The sequence below is a fragment of the Rutidosis leptorrhynchoides genome, chromosome 2 (genome assembly GCF_046630445.1).
Source record: "Rutidosis leptorrhynchoides isolate AG116_Rl617_1_P2 chromosome 2, CSIRO_AGI_Rlap_v1, whole genome shotgun sequence".
NCBI classification, from domain to species: Eukaryota; Viridiplantae; Streptophyta; class Magnoliopsida; order Asterales; family Asteraceae; genus Rutidosis; species Rutidosis leptorrhynchoides.
The window spans coordinates 157,796,494-157,816,221 of record NC_092334.1 but is presented as its reverse complement, the minus strand read 5'-3'; the positions used below and the strand labels follow the sequence as shown (position 1 = coordinate 157,816,221).

Here is a 19,728-nt window from a genome sequence, read left to right as displayed (position 1 = left end):
TATTAATTTAACCACTTAAAATAAATTTTCGTAATTTTAAGAAATTTAGATAAGAAGTAGAATAAAAATCTATGTCCTAAAACTAGAATAGCGAGAAATAAGAAAGAAAAAGAGTTCGTCGGAAAAAGGTTGAAAAAGAAAAATGGTTGAAAAATAAAAGGTGACGGAAAAATAAAAGAAACTTATAAAACTTAAAAATACTTGACTAACCTAACCTTATTACTACAACTAACTTAAAATTATAATCGCAAATTGAAATTACTAATTGGAATGATAATTGATACATAGGTAAAAGTCGTCTAAAAATATTAAAGCTTACAAGAAAAACTAAATCCCAAATGGAAATAACTTAAAAAGAAACTAAAACTTAAAAAGGCGTCGCAAAATTCTAAAGTACCTAAATCTTAGTCTAAAGAAAAAGCACTTAAGGAATTCTACGGCAAAGCCTAAAAATCTAGGAGTAAAAATGACTATGGCAAAAACTAAGTTTAAAATTAAATATGAGCGAAAAAATACAAATATTACGCTAAAGCGATTAAAAAGGGACAAAATATAAAAATATACAAAAAGTTGTAAAAATTACAATTTTTATAAAAATATTATTTTTATATTATTTATTTATTAAAACTATTAATTTTACAATTTAATAAAACTAATTAATACTAAATACATAAATTAAATAAAAAGTAAAAGTTAAAATAAAATTAATTATAATAATAATAATAATTAGGGTTAATAATAATAATAATTATTAAATACCCCGTAATTAATGCTGAATTAGGGTTCTGTCGCGTGTCAGAGTCACTCCGCGAGTTGCGGTATTTAAAACATCAAACCCCGCGAGTCGCGGGGTTCAGAATTTAAACTGACAGGTTTAATCTTCAACGCGTTTTTCTTTATTTATTTATTTATTTTATTTTCTGTTTTTAATTTTTTCTGTTTATAAAAAAAAAATATGTGTATAAATAAAACTTATATTTAAAACTTAAATAAAAATAGAATCACTTTATAATTTTATAAATAAAAATCTTAAAACTAGATTTATATATATATATATTTTTTTATATTTATATGTTTTTAAATAAAAAACAAAATACTTAAATAAAACTTATGTTTTTATAAAAACAAAGAAACTTTATAAAACTTAAATATTTATCAAACTCCTAAAAATATTTATATTTTTGTTTTTCTTTTTATATTTTCGAATACTTAAAACGTTTTTTTTTTTTTTTTTTTTTTTACAAAAACGGATTTTAATAAAAGTAAACTAAAAATCTTTTTTTTTTATATTAGCGTTGCGCTTCCGGCTTTTAAGAGAGTTCCCCGGCAGCGGCGCCAAAAATACTTGATGTGGTAGCGTGGGGGTACGAAATAGTATTAAATTTTACAACGAAACACTATTAAATACGATACAATTTTACACAAGATATTTATTTATTTATAGAATGGATATACTTAAACCTTGCTACAACACTTATAGGCAGTGTACCTAATCGTACAGTAGTGTAGTTTTTAGTAAGTCCGGTTCGTTCCACAGGGAATCTTTTTTAAACAAAGCTCAACGCTATATTAGTTTACTTTTATAAAAATACAAATATATATATAAGTAATATTATTATTATAAAAGGGGGGTTTTTACCGTTTAATGACCGGTTTGTCGATTTTAAAACTTTAGTCGCAGTTAAAACCAAATGTAAAATATTAAAAATAAATACAAGACTTAAACTAAAGCATGAAGTAAATAACGATAAATGAAATTGTGAATAATAAAGTGCGATAATTAAAAAGTACGATAATTAAAAGTGCGATTAAATACAATAACAATAAAAATGCGATAATTAGAAGTGCAATTAAATATAAAATAAAGGAAATTAAATATGAAATAAAAGAATTATGCTTATTTAAACTTCCGTAATCATGATGTTTGACGTGTTGATTTTAGTTTTATGCCCATGGGTTAATTGTCCTTTGTCCTGGATTATTTAATATGTCCGTCTGGTTTTGTCCATAACAGTCCATCAGTCATAAATATAAAGTGCGAGTGTCCTCATCAAATTATCCTTATACCCGAAGTTAAATATTCCAACTAATTGGGGACTTAAACTGTAACAAGATTTTAATACTTTGTTTAATAATTACACCAGGATGTCGACTGAGTGTAACCCAAGGTTTTAATATTTTGTTATCAATTATACCAAGTATCCTTTGTACATAATTTCACCCTTGTTTTAATTATTCTAGTGGCTATTAATCCATTCCCGTGTCCGGTTAAATGAACGATTATTCGTACATATAAATACCCCGCCCATCGTGTCCGATTGAGTGTATATGGTAATTTATAGGGACGCCCAATTGTAAATCTTTATATTAACATTAACAAACTATCATTTAGTTAAACAAATATAAAGCCCATTAATAGCCCATAGTCTAATTTCCACAAGTGTCGTTCTTTTGTCCAAACCCCAATTATGGTACAAAGCCCAATTACCCAATTTTAGTAATTAGCCCAACATCATGATTACGTCGTTTTAAATAAGCATAATAATAATTTAGCTACGAGACATTAATGTAAAAAGGTTGAACATAACTTACAATGATTAAAAATAGCGTAGCGTTACACGGACAGAATTTCGACTTACACCCTTACAACATTTGCTAACATACCCTTATTATTAGAATTATAATTAAAATTAAAATATAAATTATAAATATATATATATATATATTTTACGTATGAGGAGAAGAAGAAAAAGATGATGAAAATGATCAGAATTCGGTTTGCTTTATAGGGAGTTTCAAAACTGGGGGCTCTGCGACTCGCGGCCATTTTGGCCTTCAAACTCCGCGAGTCGCGGAGAATGAAATTACAGCTCACATCTTTGGAGTCTTTCTCTGCCGACGGTTTTTATTTATAAATATAATATATATATAATTAATATAATTAATTATATATTATATTATATTTATATACCTAGTTAACTTGTAATTTTTAGTCCGTTGCGTCGAGCGTTGAGAGTTGACTCTGGTCCCGGTTCCGGATTTTCGAACGTCCTTGCGTACAATTTTATATTTTGTACTTTGCGTTTTGAATCTTGTACTCTTGTAATTTAGAGACGTTTCTTATCAATAATTGGAACCTCTTTGATTGTCTTTTGTTCTTTTGAGCTTTTTGGTCGTTTGCGTCTTCAATTCGTCGAATCTGTCTTTTGTCTTCACCTTTTATTATTTAAACGAATATCACTTGTAAATAGAACAATTGCAACTAAAAGCTTGTCTTTCTTGAGGAATAATGCTATGAAATATATGTTCGTTTTTAGCATTATCAGGTGTTCCAAACAGGGACACATTGCTAAGGATTGTACGGTGCTTCTGCCGGGTTCTGCTACTCCTGCTGCAGGTGGTAATAATGGTAATAATGCTGGTAATAGAGGTGGTAATGGTAATGGTAATGGTAATGGAAAATCGAATAATGGTGGTAATCCGAGAGTTTGTTACGAGTGTGGGAAGCCGGGGCATTTCCGTGATGCCTGTCCCAACAAGAAGACTGCAGAGACTGCACGTGGTAGAGCGTTCAACATTAATGCCAGGGATGCTGAGGAAGATCCTAAACTTGTTACTGGTACGTTCTCGGTCAACGATTTATCAGTTTATGTACTATTTGATTCAGGGGCTGATTTGAGTTTTTTGTCGAGTAAATTAAGTCTAAAAATCAAAACACCGTTAACTCCTTTAGACAATACGTATGTTGTTGAAATAGCTAATGGTAAGGTACTCACTGCTAAGACTGTGCATCGTAAATGTAACATTAGTTTAGCTGGTAGAGATTTCGAGATAGATTTGGTACCGATTGAACTTGGTAGTTTTGATGTTGTCATTGGGATGGATTGGTTATCTGCGAATCGTGCTGAGATTGTGTGTTATGATAAAGCTATTCGTATTACTAATGTGGTTAGAGAGCCGCTGATGGTTCTTGGAGATAAGAAATGCCGACAGTTAAATCTTATTAGCTGTTTGAAAGTTCTTAAACATCTTCGCAAGGGCTGTCATGCTATTCTAGCCCATGTTGTTGATTCCGATAAAGAAACGAAGAGTGTTGGAGATGTTCATATTGTTAGGGATTTTCCCGAGGTATTTTCCGAAGATTTACCTGGCCTTCCGCCGCAACGCGCGGTAGAATTTTAAATTGATCTTGTTCCCGGTGCTGCTCCTGTAGCACGTGCTCCTTATCGTCTTGCGCCTTTCGAACTTCAAGAATTGTCAAGTCAACTTCGCGAGTTGTTAGACAAGGGTTTTATTCGTCCTAGTTCGTCTCCTTGGGGAGCTCCTGTTCTGTTTGTTAAGAAGAAGGATGGTTCTTTTCGTTTGTGCATTGATTATCGTGAGTTGAACAAGCATACTATTAAAAACCGTTATCCCCTTCTGAGAATTGATGATCTGTTCAATCAGCTTCAGGGTTCATCTGTTTATTCAAAAATCGATCTTCGTTCCGGCTATCATCAGTTGCGTGTTAGAGAATCTGATGTTTCGAAAACTGCTTTTCACACCCGTTACGGTCACTTTGAGTTTCTTGTTATGCCGTTCGGATTGGCAAATGCACAAGCTGTGTTCATGGACCTCATGAACCGTGTGTGTTGAAATATCCCGTTCTTATTGATTAAAAAACGTTCCATATTAATTGATTTCGTTGCGAGGTTTTGACCTCTATATGAGACGTTTTTCAAAGACTGCATTCATTTTTAAAACAAACCATAACCTTTATTTCATAAATAAAGGTTTAAAAAGCTTTACGTAGATTATCAAATAATGATAATCTAAAATATTCTGTTTACACACGACCATTACATAATGGTTTACAATACAAATATGTTACATCGAAATCAGTTTCTTGAATGCAGTTTTTACACAATATCATACAAACATAGACTCCAAATCTTGTCCTTATTTTAGTATGCAACAGCGGAAGCTCTTAGTATTCACCTGAGAATAAACATGCTTTAAACGTCAATAAAAATGTTGGTGAGTTATAGGTTTAACCTATATATATCAAATCGTAACAATAGACCACAAGATTTCATATTTCAATACACATCCCATACATAGAGATAAAAATCATTCATATGGTGAACAGCTGGTAACCGACATTAACAAGATGCATTTATAAGAATATCCCCATCATTCCGGGACACCCTTCGGATATGATATAAATTTCGAAGTACTAAAGCATCCGGTACTTTGGATGGGGTTTGTTAGGCCCAATAGATCTATCTTTAGGATTCGCGTCAATTAGGGTGTCTGTTCCCTAATTCTTAGATTATCAGACTTAATAAAAAGGGGCATATTCGATTTCGATAATTCAACCATAGAATGTAGTTTCACGTACTTGTGTCTATTTTGTAAATCATTTATAAAACCTACATGTATTCTCATCCCAAAATATTAGATTTTAAAAGTGGGACTATAACTCACTTTCACAGATTTTTACTTCGCCGGGAAGTAAGACTTGGCCACTGGTTGATTCACGAACCTATATCAATATATACATATATATCAAAGTATGTTCAAAATATATTTACAACACTTTTAATATATTTTGATGTTTTAAGTTTATTAAGTCAGCTGTCCTCGTTAGTAACCTACAACTAGTTGTCCACAGTTAGATGTACAGAAATAAATCGATAAATATTATCTTGAATCAATCCACGACCCAGTGTATACGTATCTCAGTATTGATCACAACTCAAACTATATATATTTTGGAATCAACCTCAACCCTGTATAGCTAACTCCAACATTCACATATAGAGTGTCTATGGTTGTTCCGAAATATATATAGATGTGTCGACATGATAGGTCGAAACATTGTATACGTGTCTATGGTATCTCAAGATTACATAATATACAATACTAGTTGATTAAGTTATGGTTGGAATAGATTTGTTACCAATTTTCACGTAGCTAAAATGAGAAAAATTATCCAATCTTGTTTTACCCATAACTTCTTCATTTTAAATCCGTTTTGAGTGAATCAAATTGCTATGGTTTCATATTGAACTCTATTTTATGAATCTAAACATAAAAATTATAGGTTTATAGTCGGAAAAATAAGTTACAAGTCGTTTTTGTAAAGGTAGTCATTTCAGTCGAAAGAACGACGTCTAGATGACCATTTTAGAAAATATACTTCCACTTTGAGCTTAACCATAATTTTTGGATATAGTTTCATGTTCATAATAAAAATCATTTTCCCAGAATAACAACTTTTAAATCAAAGTTTATCATAGTTTTTAATTAACTAACCCAAAACAGCCCGCGGTGTTACTACGACGGCGTAAATCTGGTTTTACGGTGTTTTTCGTGTTTCCAGGTTTTGAATCATTAAGTTAGCATATCATATAGATATAGAACATGTGTTTAGTTGATTTTAAAAGTCAAGTTAGAAGGATTAACTTTTATTTGTGAACAAGTTTAGAATTAACTAAACTATGTTCTAGTGATTACAAGTTTAAACCTTCGAATAAGATAGCTTTATATGTATGAATCGAATGATGTTATGAACATCATTACTACCTTAAGTTCCTTGGATAAACCTACTAGAAAAGAAAAAAATAGATCTAGCTTCAACGGATCCTTGGATGGCTCGAAGTTCTTGAAGCAGAATCATGACACGAAAACAAGTTCAAGTAAGATCATCACTTGAAATAAGATTGTTATAGTTATAGAAATTGAACCAAAGTTTGAATATGATTATTACCTTGTATTAGAATGATAACCTACTATAAGAAACAAAGATTTCTTGAGGTTGGATGATCACCTTACAAGATTGGAATTGAGCTAGCAAACTTGAAAGTATTCTTGATTTTATGTAACTAGAACTTGTAGAATATATGAAGAACACTTAGAACTTGAAGATAGAACTTGAGAGAGATCAATTAGATGAAGAAAATTGAATAATGAAAGTGTTTGTAGGTGTTTTTGGTCGTTGGTGTATGGATTAGATATAAAGGATATGTAATTTTGTTTTCATGTAAATAAGTCATGAATGATTACTCATATTTTTGTAATTTTATGAGATATTTCACGCTAGTTGCCAAATGATGGTTCCCACATGTGTTAGGTGACTCACATGGGCTGCTAAGAGCTGATCATTGGAGTGTATATACCAATAGTACATATATCTAAAAGCTGTGTATTGTACGACTACGAATACGGGTGCATACGAGTAGAATTGTTGATGAAACTGAACGAGGATGTAATTGTAAGAATTTTTGTTAAGTAGAAGTATTTTCATAAGTGTATTGAAGTCTTTCAAAAGTGTATAAATACATATTAAAACACTACATGTATATACATTTTAACTGAGTCGTTAAGTCATCGTTAGTCGTTACATGTAAGTGTTGTTTTGAAACCTTTAAGTTAACGATCTTGTTAAATGTTGTTAACCTAATGTTTATAATATCAAATGAGATTTTAAATTATTATATTATCATGATATTATCATGTATGAATATCTCTTAATATGATATATATACATTAAATGTCTTTACAACGATAATCGTTACATATATGTCTCGTTTAAAAATCATTAAGTTAGTAGTCTTGTTTTTACATATGTAGTTCATTGTTAATATACTTAATGATATGTTTACTTATCATAGTATCATGTTAACTATATATATATATATATATCCATATATATGTCATCATATAGTTTTTACAAGTTTTAACGTTCGTGAATCACCGGTCAACTTGGGTGGTCAATTGTCTATATGAAACATATTTCAATTAATCAAGTCTTAACAAGTTTGATTGCTTAACATGTTGGAAACATTTAATCATGTAAATATCAATCTCAATTAATATATATAAACATGAAAAAGTTCGGGTCACTACATGTGTAGACCCTATCTGGACAAGTTCAGTATTGTGTTCATCGACGACATCCTTAATTATTCGAAGAATGATGAAGAGCACGAAGAACATTTGAAGTTAGTGCTTGATCTGTTAAGAAAAGAAGAGTTGTACGCTAAGTTCTCTAAGTGTGCATTCTGGTTACGAGAAGTTCAATTCCTTGGACATATTGTTAGTAAACAAGGGATACAAGTTGATCCTGCTAAGATTGAGGCGATTGAAAGGTGGGAAACTCCGAAAACTCCTACTCAGATTCGTTAGTTCCTAGGATTAGCAGGTTACTATAGAAGGTTCATTCAAGATTTCTCTCGTATAGCGAAACCTCTGACTGCTTTAACGCACAAGGGGAAGAAATATGAGTGGAAGGATGAACAGGAGACTACTTTTCAGATTTTAAAGAAGAAGTTGACTACCGCTCCGATATTGTCACTACCTGAGGGTAATGATGATTTTGTTGTTTATTGTGATGCTTCGTGTCAAGGATTTGGTTGTGTTTTGATGCAACTAAAGAAAGTCATTGCGTATGCGTCACTCCAGTTGAAGATTCACGAGCAGAACTACACAACTCATGATTTAGAGTTGGGGGCCGTTGTTTTTGCGCTTAAGATTTGGAGACATTATTTGTATGGGGTCAAGAGTACTGTGTACGCAGATCACAAAAGTCTTCAACATATCCTCGATCAGAAACAGTTGAACATGAGACAACGAAGATGGATTGAGATGTTGAATGATTATGATTGTGAACTTTTATATCATCCGGGTAAGGCCAATGTTGTGGCGGATGCGTTGAGTTGTAAAGAAAGGGCTGAACCTTACAGGTTTAGGGCCTTGAATATGACAATTAGAACAAACCTCGCAAGGCAGATTCTTGAGGCACAACAAGAAGCCTTAAAGGAAGAGAATTTTGTGAAAGAGAACGTAAGAGGTATGGCTAAGAAGTTTGAGGTACGAGCAGATGGTACTAGATACTTTGCAGGACGTCTTTGGGTTCCGAAGTTTGGTGAACTGTGACAACTTGTTTTAGATGAGGCTCATAAGTCTAGGTACTCTATTCATCCTGGTTCAGGAAAGATGTATCATGATCTTAAGGAGCTGTATTGGTGGCCAAATTTGAAAGGTGATGTGGCTACGTATGTGGCTAAGTGTTTGACCTGTGCTAAGGTTAAAGCTGAAGATCAAAAATTTTCTGGACTGTTGGTGTAACCTGAGATTCCCGAGTGGAAGTATGAAGGAATTACGATGGATTTTATTACTAAGTTACCGAGAGTTGCGGGTGGCTATGACACTATTTGGGTGATTGTAGATCGACTCACTAAGTCGGCTCACTTTTTGCCGATTAGGGAAACTGATTCTATGGAGAAGCTTACACGTTTGTACTTGAAGAAGATTGTTTCTAGGCATGGTGTTCCTGTATCCATTATTTCGGACCGAGACAGTCGATTTGTATCGAGGTTTTGGCGATCTTTACAGGAAGCCTTGGGAACTAGGTTAGACATGAGCACCGTTTATCATCCTCAGACGGATGGTCAGAGTGAAAGGACCATTCAGACGTTAGAAGATATGTTACGAGCGTGTGTTATTGATTTTGGTAATGGGTGGGATAAATATTTGCTGCTAGCTGAGTTTTCTTATAACAACAGTTATCACGCAAGTATTCAAGCTGCACCATTTGAAGCTCTGTACGGTAGGAAGTGTAGGTGTCATGTCTGTTGGAATGAGGTTGGGGATGCTCAACTCACAGGTCCAGAAATTATTCACGAGACTACCGAGAAGATTGTACAGATTAAGGAAAGGTTGAGAACCGCTAGAAGTCGGCAAAAGAGTTATGCCGATAGAGGAAGGAAAGATGTAGAATTTCAAGTTGGTGATCGTGTTATGTTAAAGGTTTCACCTTGGAAGGGTGTGATCCGTTTTGGTAAGAGGGGAAAGCTAAGTCCTCGTTTTGTTGGACCGTTCGAGATTGTCGAGAGAGTTGGACCGGCGGCATATCGTTTGAAATTGCCACAAGAAGTCAGTGCTGTTCACGATGTTTTTCATGTGTCGAACTTAAAGAAGTGTTTGGCCGAGGCTGACAAGACTATTCCTCCGGAAGAACTTCATGTTGATAAGCAACTACACTTTATTGAGGAACCCATTGAAATTATGGATCGAGAAGTTAAGACTCTTAAGCAGAGCCGAATTCCTATTGTTCGGGTTAGATGGAACGCCAGACGTGGTCCCGAGTTCACTTGGGAGCGTGAAGATCAGATGAAGCAGAAGTACCCGCATTTGTTCCCAGATGCTGAGTCAACCCCTGCACCTGCTTAAATTTCGGGACGAAATTTCCGTAACGGGAAGGTACTGTCACGACCCTACTTTTTCCGTTATCTTTTATCTTTAATTATTTAACGACCGTTAACTGTTAATTGTGCTACGTCATTTCTATGACCTATATTATTATATTAATAATAATATATTAATTATTAAGTGTTATGTGAATAATTGTATTCATATTTTAATTTATACGTTTCTACGTGTCGCGGATTTCTATCCGGCGAATCTTTTCGGTTTTCAAACCAACAGTCGCGTTTTTGGGATTTTTAAATCCTAATTATTTTAAATATGATATTTTAAGATCATATAATTATATAGGGTATTTATATTTATTTTTCGTCGCGCGTTTGTTATCTCTCCGGATTTTTAATCGCGTAAGCGTGTTTTCGCGTTTTGGGATTCGTTCGGGCTTTCGGGCCATCAGGAAATAACCATTTAGCAAAATTGGGCCATGGGGTCCACCCCATGACCCCACCTTCGGCCGAGACTCCAAGGGAGGGAGTAATACTCCCATTTTCTCATTATTTTTCCTCATTTAATTTTTACATCCTAATTTTATCTAAACCTAATTTTTTGTGCTCTCTCCTCTTCTTCTTATTTTTGGGCGACGACCACCACACCCATCATCATCTTGCATCAAATCAAGGTTTGGATCATCCATTGTTATACACCAACGCGTTCCTCGTTCCGTTCTCTACGCGATTATACTTCTCGTTTCTTGATTAGGGTATAAACTCTAACCCTAGAACTTTTGATTTTTTATTATATTTCTGTATTTTGATTATATATTAATAGTATGATGATTACTTGTTGTTGTAATGGTGTTTGTATGCATAGAATTACTCGTAAACATATGTTTTCGGTTTGATATAATTGGGACAGCAGCTTTTTCGTGTGTTTCTGCTATTGTGACTGATATAAAAGTTAAAATAAAGTATCTAGATGAGTTCCTCTCATCAAAACATTAATTTTAGACTCCGAATTCATGTCGTTTCGATTCCCGGAGCCCTAGATATGATCAAAGTGGTATTTTGTTAAGATTGAAATGTGATTTTGGTATGAACCAGGTTTGGTCCTACTTTGTGACCATATTTGGTGACTTTAGGGTGTGTTAGTGTGTTAGGACTGATGGTGGGGCGAACTTTCATGTTCGGGTCATCTCAATCCGAGCCACGAATCACCCGTTACGTCTAAAACACGTTTTTGATTGAATTGAAGTTCCAAGTAGTGTAATGGCTGTACATCATGACTTGTGGACTGTTCTTGGGATGTTCTTGAGTGTATCAAAGTGTCGGGTGATTTGCTTAGGCGGAGATATATGTAAGGCTCGCCGAAAACCGACACCCGGGGTTCAGGATACGACCCGATGAACTTTTGATTTAAAACTTATGACTAATTATTAAACTTATGATATAAATAATGGATTTCATTATCATTTAATTACTTATGATAAAAAAAAGTAATTATTATTATTTAAGACTTATGATATATATTTATTATATCATTTAATTAATACTTATGATTTAATTAACATTTTAATTAAACTTATGATTAATAATACTTCATTATTAATGGAAAAATACTTATGATAAGTATTAAACTTATATTATGAGATTATTATAATAAGACTTATAATAAGGATTAATTAATTATTTAATTATTATAAGGCTTAGTTATTATTTAATTATAATTTAATTATTAAATACTTATGATTTAATAATTGTAATTAGAAACTTATGATATGATTTAAAATTTATTATTAATTAATAATACTTATATTATGACTAATATTTAATTAATTAATTAAATACTTATGTTATATTAATTATATCAATTAAACTTATATTAACTTTAATAATTCATTTTAATTTAATTAAACTTATGTTATGACATAATTAGACATATTTAACTTTAACAAACATTATAACGTACATTATTATTATAACTTACACTTTTAAAATTTACGTTGACCATGTTTGACCAAGGTTGACTTTTTAGTTGACTTTCAGTTGTCTTTTGTTGACTTTCTAATTAAGAAAACTTTCCTAACTTATAAACTTTCCTAAAATAGCAACTTTCCAAAAATAGAAACTTTCCAAAAATAGAAACTTTTCCAAAAATAGAAACTTTCCAAAAATGAAAACCTGCTAAAAATAGAAACTTTCTAAAAATAGAAAGTGTGTATCCGTAAGCTGTTCCAATCAAACCGATGCATATTGAGTGTTGTTCTATGACTACTTGCAACATGTACAATATCTATCATACTAAGACTTAACCTAAGTTAGTTATTTATATCGACCTGCTTTATTTATAGGTCGGCGTTGTGATCATTCCTGATCACTGTACTACATTTGTTGTTCGCTTAATTGTGTTGGTTACTTCGTTACTATTAAGGTGAGTTATAGTCCCCTTTTTACATACTTTTCAAAGTATATTTTTGGGATGTGATTACATGCATTTTATTTCACGTTTAGACACAAGTGACAATTAAATTTAAATTATTCATTGTGAGTTGGACAAAAATATTCCCTAGTCTGATAACTGTAATCATTGGTTTCTACCGGTGAACGCGAATCCTACGGATAGATCTATCGGGTTTGACAACCCCATTTCGAGCTAGTCGCGCTAGCAATTTATAATCGGAATGTTTAGTACTTCGTATTTTGTTGTAGATACACTGTCCAGTGTATATTTTTATTGTGTTTGGCAAGGGTAAATAAAAGGTTAAGTGGTTACCAGGTGGCTCGTTGATAATGGAATAATGTTTAATGTTTTCTAACATTTTTAAATCTTGTGGTCTAAAGTTTATTCAATTATTTAAACCTATAATTCACTCAACCTTTGTGTTGACAGTTTACTCGCATGTTTTCACAGGTACTTGAGTTTATGTGATGCTTCCGCTGTGTTTAGAAGAGTCTGCATGCATTTGGGCAGATTTTAACGAAACCATTTATGAAACTTTGGCTTGCATTCTATTTTTGGATAATTTAAATTTGTGGGTTTGTTGACAATGTTTTGTGTCAACTTTAGATTATTAATATGTTGAGTTACTTTTAAACTACATATTTTGGTATGCTTTCTTTTTTGGGAAACTTTTGAAATAAAAGAATGCAATGTCGTTTGTTAAATTCATCTAAGTTCGATCAAGCTGTGGGACCAAGTGACGGAGCCGTTAAGTGTTTTGACGGGGCCATCACAGCAACCTTATGTAATGGTGCACTCCACTGGAGTCGAACTTTTGACCTCTCGCTAAGAAAGACAACCACCACCAAATGAGCTAAAACATTATTATAATTATTGTTTTTATTTGAACACTTATATATATATATATATATATACAACCACCACCAAATGAGCTAAAACATTATTATAATTATTGTTTTTATTTGAACACTTATATATATATATATATATATATATATATATATATATATATATATATATATATATATATATATATATATATATATATTGATTTAATCAAGATGGAAGCACTTTTTTTGGGGGGGGGGGGGGGGTGAGGGAAGTAAATTTTTTTCGTTTTTAATTTTTAATTTTTTCGGGCATCAAGATCACATGAAAATATGAAGATTTAAAAAAGATACTTTGTAATGAATGTTATTATTTTGGCAGAAAAACGCTCGAAGAAATAAATGATAACATTCATTGCAATGAATGTTTTGCTTCTGCAATGAATGTTTTGCTTCAGAGTTTGTTTTTTAGTGTTCAAAAATTAGGGTTTAGAAATTATGGTTTAGAAATTAGGGATTAAAAATTAGGGTTTAGCTATTAAGGTTTAGAAATTAGGGTTTTGGGTTTAGGAATTAGGGTTTAGATTGAATTTTTAACACGAACGGTCAGAGTTTAGAGTTTAGTGTTTAGGGCTTAGGGTTTTGGGTTTAGGGACTAAACCTAAAACCCTAAACTTTAAGCCCTAAATCCTAAACTCTAAATCGGGCTAGATCTTGAAAAAAAACTTCACATATGATGGAAAAAAAATGCTCGACAAATAACATTCAGGAATAACATTACACATGCTGCATGTTATCAGTTTTTTCGAGCGTTTTTCCTGCAAAATAATAACATTTATCATAAAGTGTCTTTTTTAAATGTTCATATTTTCGTGTGCTCTTAATATAAGAATTTTTTTTTTTTAAATTTAATTTTTCTTCCCCCAAAAAAGTGTTTCCCTCTTGATTATATATATATATATATATATATATATATATATGGGTAGGATCAATGGGGAAGTAACCAATCGGGGGGAAGCGGGGGGAAGCAAAATTTTTTTTTTTTCCGTTTTTTTGGAATTTTTTTTTCGGCATCAAGATCACACGAAAATATGAACATTTAGAAGAGACACTTCATGATGAATGTTATTATTTAGACGGAAAAACGATCGACAAAAATAACATTCAAGATAATATTGTTCGTGAAGAATATGAACTTTTTTTCCCATGCTTTGTGAAGTAAAATTTAGCCCGATTTAGAGTTTAGGGTTTAGGGTTTGGTGTTTTGGGTTTATTCCATAAACCCAAAACACCAAACCCTAAACCCTAAACCCTAAACTCTAAACCGTTCGTGTTAAAAACTCAATCTAAACCCTAAATCTAAACCCTAAACCCTAAATTTCTAAACCCTAATATCTAAACCCTATAAACCCTAATATCTAAACCCTATAAACCCTAATATCTAAACCCTAATATCTAAACCCCCAATAGCTAAAACCTCAACATACGCTCGAAAAACACGATAATTGTTATATATTACTTCTTCGAGCGTTTTCCCGCCAAAATAAAAACATTTATCACAAAGTGTCTCTACTAAATGTTCATATTTTCATCTCATCTATAATGTTCGTGAACAAAGTTTTTTCAAAAAAAAAAAAAACTTCCCTCTTGATCCTACCAATATATATATATATATATATATATATATATATATATATATATATATATATATATATATATATATATATAGGGGCATAATCAAAAGGGAAACACTTTTTTGAGAGAAGTAAAAATCATTTTTAAAATTTGTCAACACAACGGGCTCTTAAACTCAAAAGAACTTTTAAAATTTGTCAACATCACGGGCTCTTAAACTCAACTGATCAAACATTTTAAAAATTAATTAATTTTGCACGATTAATTTACCTACCGTGCAACGCAAAATTTTTAAAATTTATCATCACCTCGGACTCTTACATAATTCTTATACTTTTCCTAATTTTTTTTAGTATTGCTATTTATATTACAATAAGAACTGCAAATTACATTTTTTTTTACGAATTTTTACATACCCAGCTCAAAAAACATAGTATATATTAAATTATAATTTATAAATTATAAATAAACCTGAGATCGAGTTTAGATAGAGGTGGGGAGATAAAAAAAATAAAAAATAAAAATTGAGAGAGAGAAATGGATGTAGAAGAAATTCATCCTGTTGCTAGTGAACTCCCCAACTTCATAATCCGTCAAACCACCGTGTTCCACCACCAATTTAACTCTTCACCGTCAATGGAAAACCCAAAAAAGAAGAAGAAGACGACAAGGGAAAAAGGTAACAAAAAACAAGTAGAAACTCAAAGAATGAGTCACATTGTCGTTGAAAGAAATCGCCGAAAACTTATGAATCAACATCTCGCCGTTTTACGTTCTCTCTTACCCCAATCTCATATCCAAAGGGTTAGTTTTTCTTTTTTTCTTCTTTTTTTTTTTTGTCATTTTTTTAACTAAATAATACTCCGTAATAATCAATATGCTCAAAATACTTGTAAATCCACTACTTTATTTGTTGCATCACATTTTAACGGCAAATGCTAATTGCTAAAGTGGCTACTATTTTTGTTACTTAGTGTTTGCTGATTTACGTTTAAAGAAAAGGTTGTTCTAGTTCAAATTTTAGTTTGCCATATTTTCGATTGCTAACATGCTGGAATTAAGTGTATATAGCGGTTAGCTATAATTTTTGTGGTTACGGATACATATTGTACAATTATTTTTGGATTGTTTGGTATGTTGTAGGGTTTCATCTTTTTGACAACTTCTATGTAGTTATAAAAGTTCATTCGTTTTTTTGATAATTTTTTTTTTTAGAAAACGTTATTACAAATATTATTGTTATTATTATACGGAGTATTATATTATATTACTTGTGAAATGACCCGTGAAACCACATGTTTTGTTTAAACGAAACAGTTTAATAAAATGTGTTAAGTAAACGTAAATGCTAAAGTTATTTAGTTTTTAATGACCCGTGGAACCACATAGTCCAACTAAAAAACTCGTCAGCTTAAAATTTCATCAAACACCTAAAATGCATATTTAACAATTCACATTCAATTATAAGAGATAATATTGTTTTTCATTTTATTTTAAAAGTGTAAATTAATATATATATATATATATATATATATATATATATATATATATATATATATATATATATATATATATATATATATATATATATATATATATATATATATATATATATGTATAATTGATTTCCTTCTGCCTAACTTTTATACCTTCTCGTACTGAATTCAAAATAATTAATTAAAATAATTTAAAATTATTTAATTTTAATAATTAAAATAATTATTAATAAGATTTAATAATAATAAAAACTTAGTTAAATTTAATTTTAATTCAAAATTATTTAAATTAATGACATCACCCACCATGCTTAGATTTTTTTCATTTTCTTTTTGATTTTTCTTAACAAAGGAATTAGCTTAATAATGACATCATCATTTTAGCAATATAATAGAAACGATAGATTATTAATACTTCTACGATTACTACGATATCCGAAATTTTCAAAGGATATTGAACAGTAATATCTAGGGTTAAGGCTACCAAATAGCTTTATACTTTTATTTTTGTTCCAATGTAGGCTATATAACCAGAAAATACCAGTTTACGTCACATACTTTCAAAAAGTGTTCTAATGTAGGCTATTGGTGACCGGTTACTTGCATATGCAATCCCTGAAACTAACGGATGTTAACATTTAGGAGTTTTTAGGATACGATATCTTCATGAAAGTTGTTCTAATTCCATCACCTAACACTCGTGGACTATAATCATTACCTGAAAATTCGAGAAATTATCCAATTGAGTTCTTGACCAAAATCTCATAAACTTTGACTTTTCAAGCTGCTGTTCAAATATGAATTTTAACACGATTCGATGCAATACGGAGCTTGAAGGAGTAATCAGGAACCTGAAACTCTAATCAATTCGATCTATGAATGCTTTTTGTTAACGTCCGTTAACCCTAGGGATTGCACACGTAGGTAACCGGTCACCAATAGCCTACATTAGAATTAATTTTGAAAGTATGAGACGTACACTGGTATTTTTCTGGGTATATAGCCTACGTTGGAATATAAATAAAAGTATAAAGCTATTTGGTAGCCTTAGCCCTAATATCTACGTACTCTCTAAAATTTCAGATATCGAACATTCATTATGTCATGGTACTCCGTATTAATATGATTCTACTATTCTTTTTTGGCATCCCTTGTGAAAAATGAAAGGTTTAAATCTCTATCACAAAGCAATAATATTTTAATTGTGTATGTATATGTATATTTGATAGATTTATATACTAACAATTGCACCTTCAGTAAATTAGACATGAAAATTTATCAAAAACATTTTATGTACACTTGAAGTGTTGCAGATATTATACTCGTTGATGTTTCATGAGAGTTGACACTTTGTATGCAATTTATTTTTTCTAAACTTTAAATGTGAACAAAAGAGATGCATATAATTAACTACTTCTTTATTTATACAAAAAACTACTTAATAAATTTAGAGGTAATTTTTCAGGGTGATCAAGCTTCAATAGTTGATGGTGCAATAGAATTTGTGAAGGAGCTTGAACACCTCTTGCATTCTCTTGAAGCTCAAAAGTTTCTCTTAAGTACTCAATCCCAACAAAATCCAATCATCATTCTTGATCAAAATAATACAATTTCTACTAACCTTAACAAGGAGTGTGAAATACCACAATTGCCCCTATATTTCCACAAACTTTTCCCTTCCCCTTGGTCATCTCAAGTTCCCAACAAGAACAGTTCAATAAGCAAGGCAACAATGGCAGATATTGAGGTCAATTTGGTCCAAACACACGCCAATCTCCGAATCCTATCACGAAAACGGGTGACTCAGCTCTCAAAAATGATTGTTTACTTACAAATCTGTAACCTCTCCATACTCCACCTCAATATTAACACCTTGGACCCATTGGTTTTATACTCCATCAGTCTAAAGGTATGTACAAGTACACCATACAAATTATGACTAATTAGTACTAAGACTTTATATATGAAACATTTGCATGGTTTTAAAGCATGATGCAAAAGTGTGTACATGAAAAGGACTTCACCATGCCAAAAGAAAAGGCATACTTTTATAGATGATGAAAATATTGTTTGTTCCACTTTTAACCTTGAACATATGTGTATCTGTACATGAAAAATGTAATGTTGTTAGGAATATGTTCAATAGGTAGTGCAAATAGATTCACGGTTCAAGTCAATTAGACGCGTTAGCTGAGTGGTATCCGTTCTTGGAATACGTGTCCCGGATCCAAGGGAGAATCGAAGAATGTGACCGGGGTTCGATTCTCACCCAGGAGTTTTACTTCCCTCGAAATACGTGGCCCGGATTCGAGTTGAATAGGTTCCCCCGGCAGGTGTTAAATGATATGATCGGGTGGTGGGTACTCCGCATAGTGTGGACCCCGTCAGTGACCCTAACATGCCGGTCTAAAAAAAATTAGACGTGTTGGGTCTGAATCAATATGTATCTCAATTAGATCGTTGGATATATTATAATTTAAATTATGTTTTTCCCCCAATAAAAACATGAAAAATGTAATGACTAGAATATTTTTGGGAATTCAGTTAAGTTTAAACTTTCAGATTGTTAAGGGGAGAGCTCTAAAAAGTGCTAAACAGTTTAAAAGTGGATCATATTATGATCCTTTACAACCATATATATAACAAACTTCCACTCTAACTTATGCCAGTTTCGACCCGTTACCCATTTTGTCCACGCCCGCAAGAACAAACTTGTTTAAAGTTATTGAATCTTATAATGTACAATTTTTCATGAATAATGTGAAATCTACATATGCAGGTTGAAGAAGGATGCTGGCTAAAATCAGCAGATGACATAGCAGGTGCAGTTCACCATATACTTAATCTTATTGAAGAGGAAGCTACCTTGTGTCTTAATGGCAGTGACTAAAAACTAAAAATGGATACTCATTCACCAGTTTATCCTTATGAGTTGGGTTATATTATATATAGTATAATGTCAATACTATTTTCTCTATGAGTTCTCATCATTTTGTTGTACAGCATTAGCTGAACTAGCTTAAGAAAAATTTGATGCTGGCATGATTGGGTTATGTACATTAAGTTTACATAGATTACAAAACTATAGAATTTATAATATGAAGTAAATTATTTAAGTCGTCATT

General features: G+C 31.7%; 1 protein-coding gene across 1 annotated transcript; it reads left to right on the top strand.

The window, feature by feature from the left end:
• The first annotated feature begins 15,608 nt into the window (after nucleotides 1-15,608).
• Nucleotides 15,609-19,639, top strand: LOC139891539 (transcription factor bHLH71-like). The gene is made up of 3 exons (XM_071874513.1): nucleotides 15,609-15,911; nucleotides 18,069-18,512; nucleotides 19,383-19,639. Exons 1-3 carry the CDS (start codon nucleotides 15,645-15,647, stop codon nucleotides 19,491-19,493), a joined length of 822 nt encoding a protein of 273 aa, XP_071730614.1. The 5' UTR covers nucleotides 15,609-15,644; the 3' UTR covers nucleotides 19,494-19,639.
• The last annotated feature ends 89 nt before the right edge of the window (nucleotides 19,640-19,728 follow it).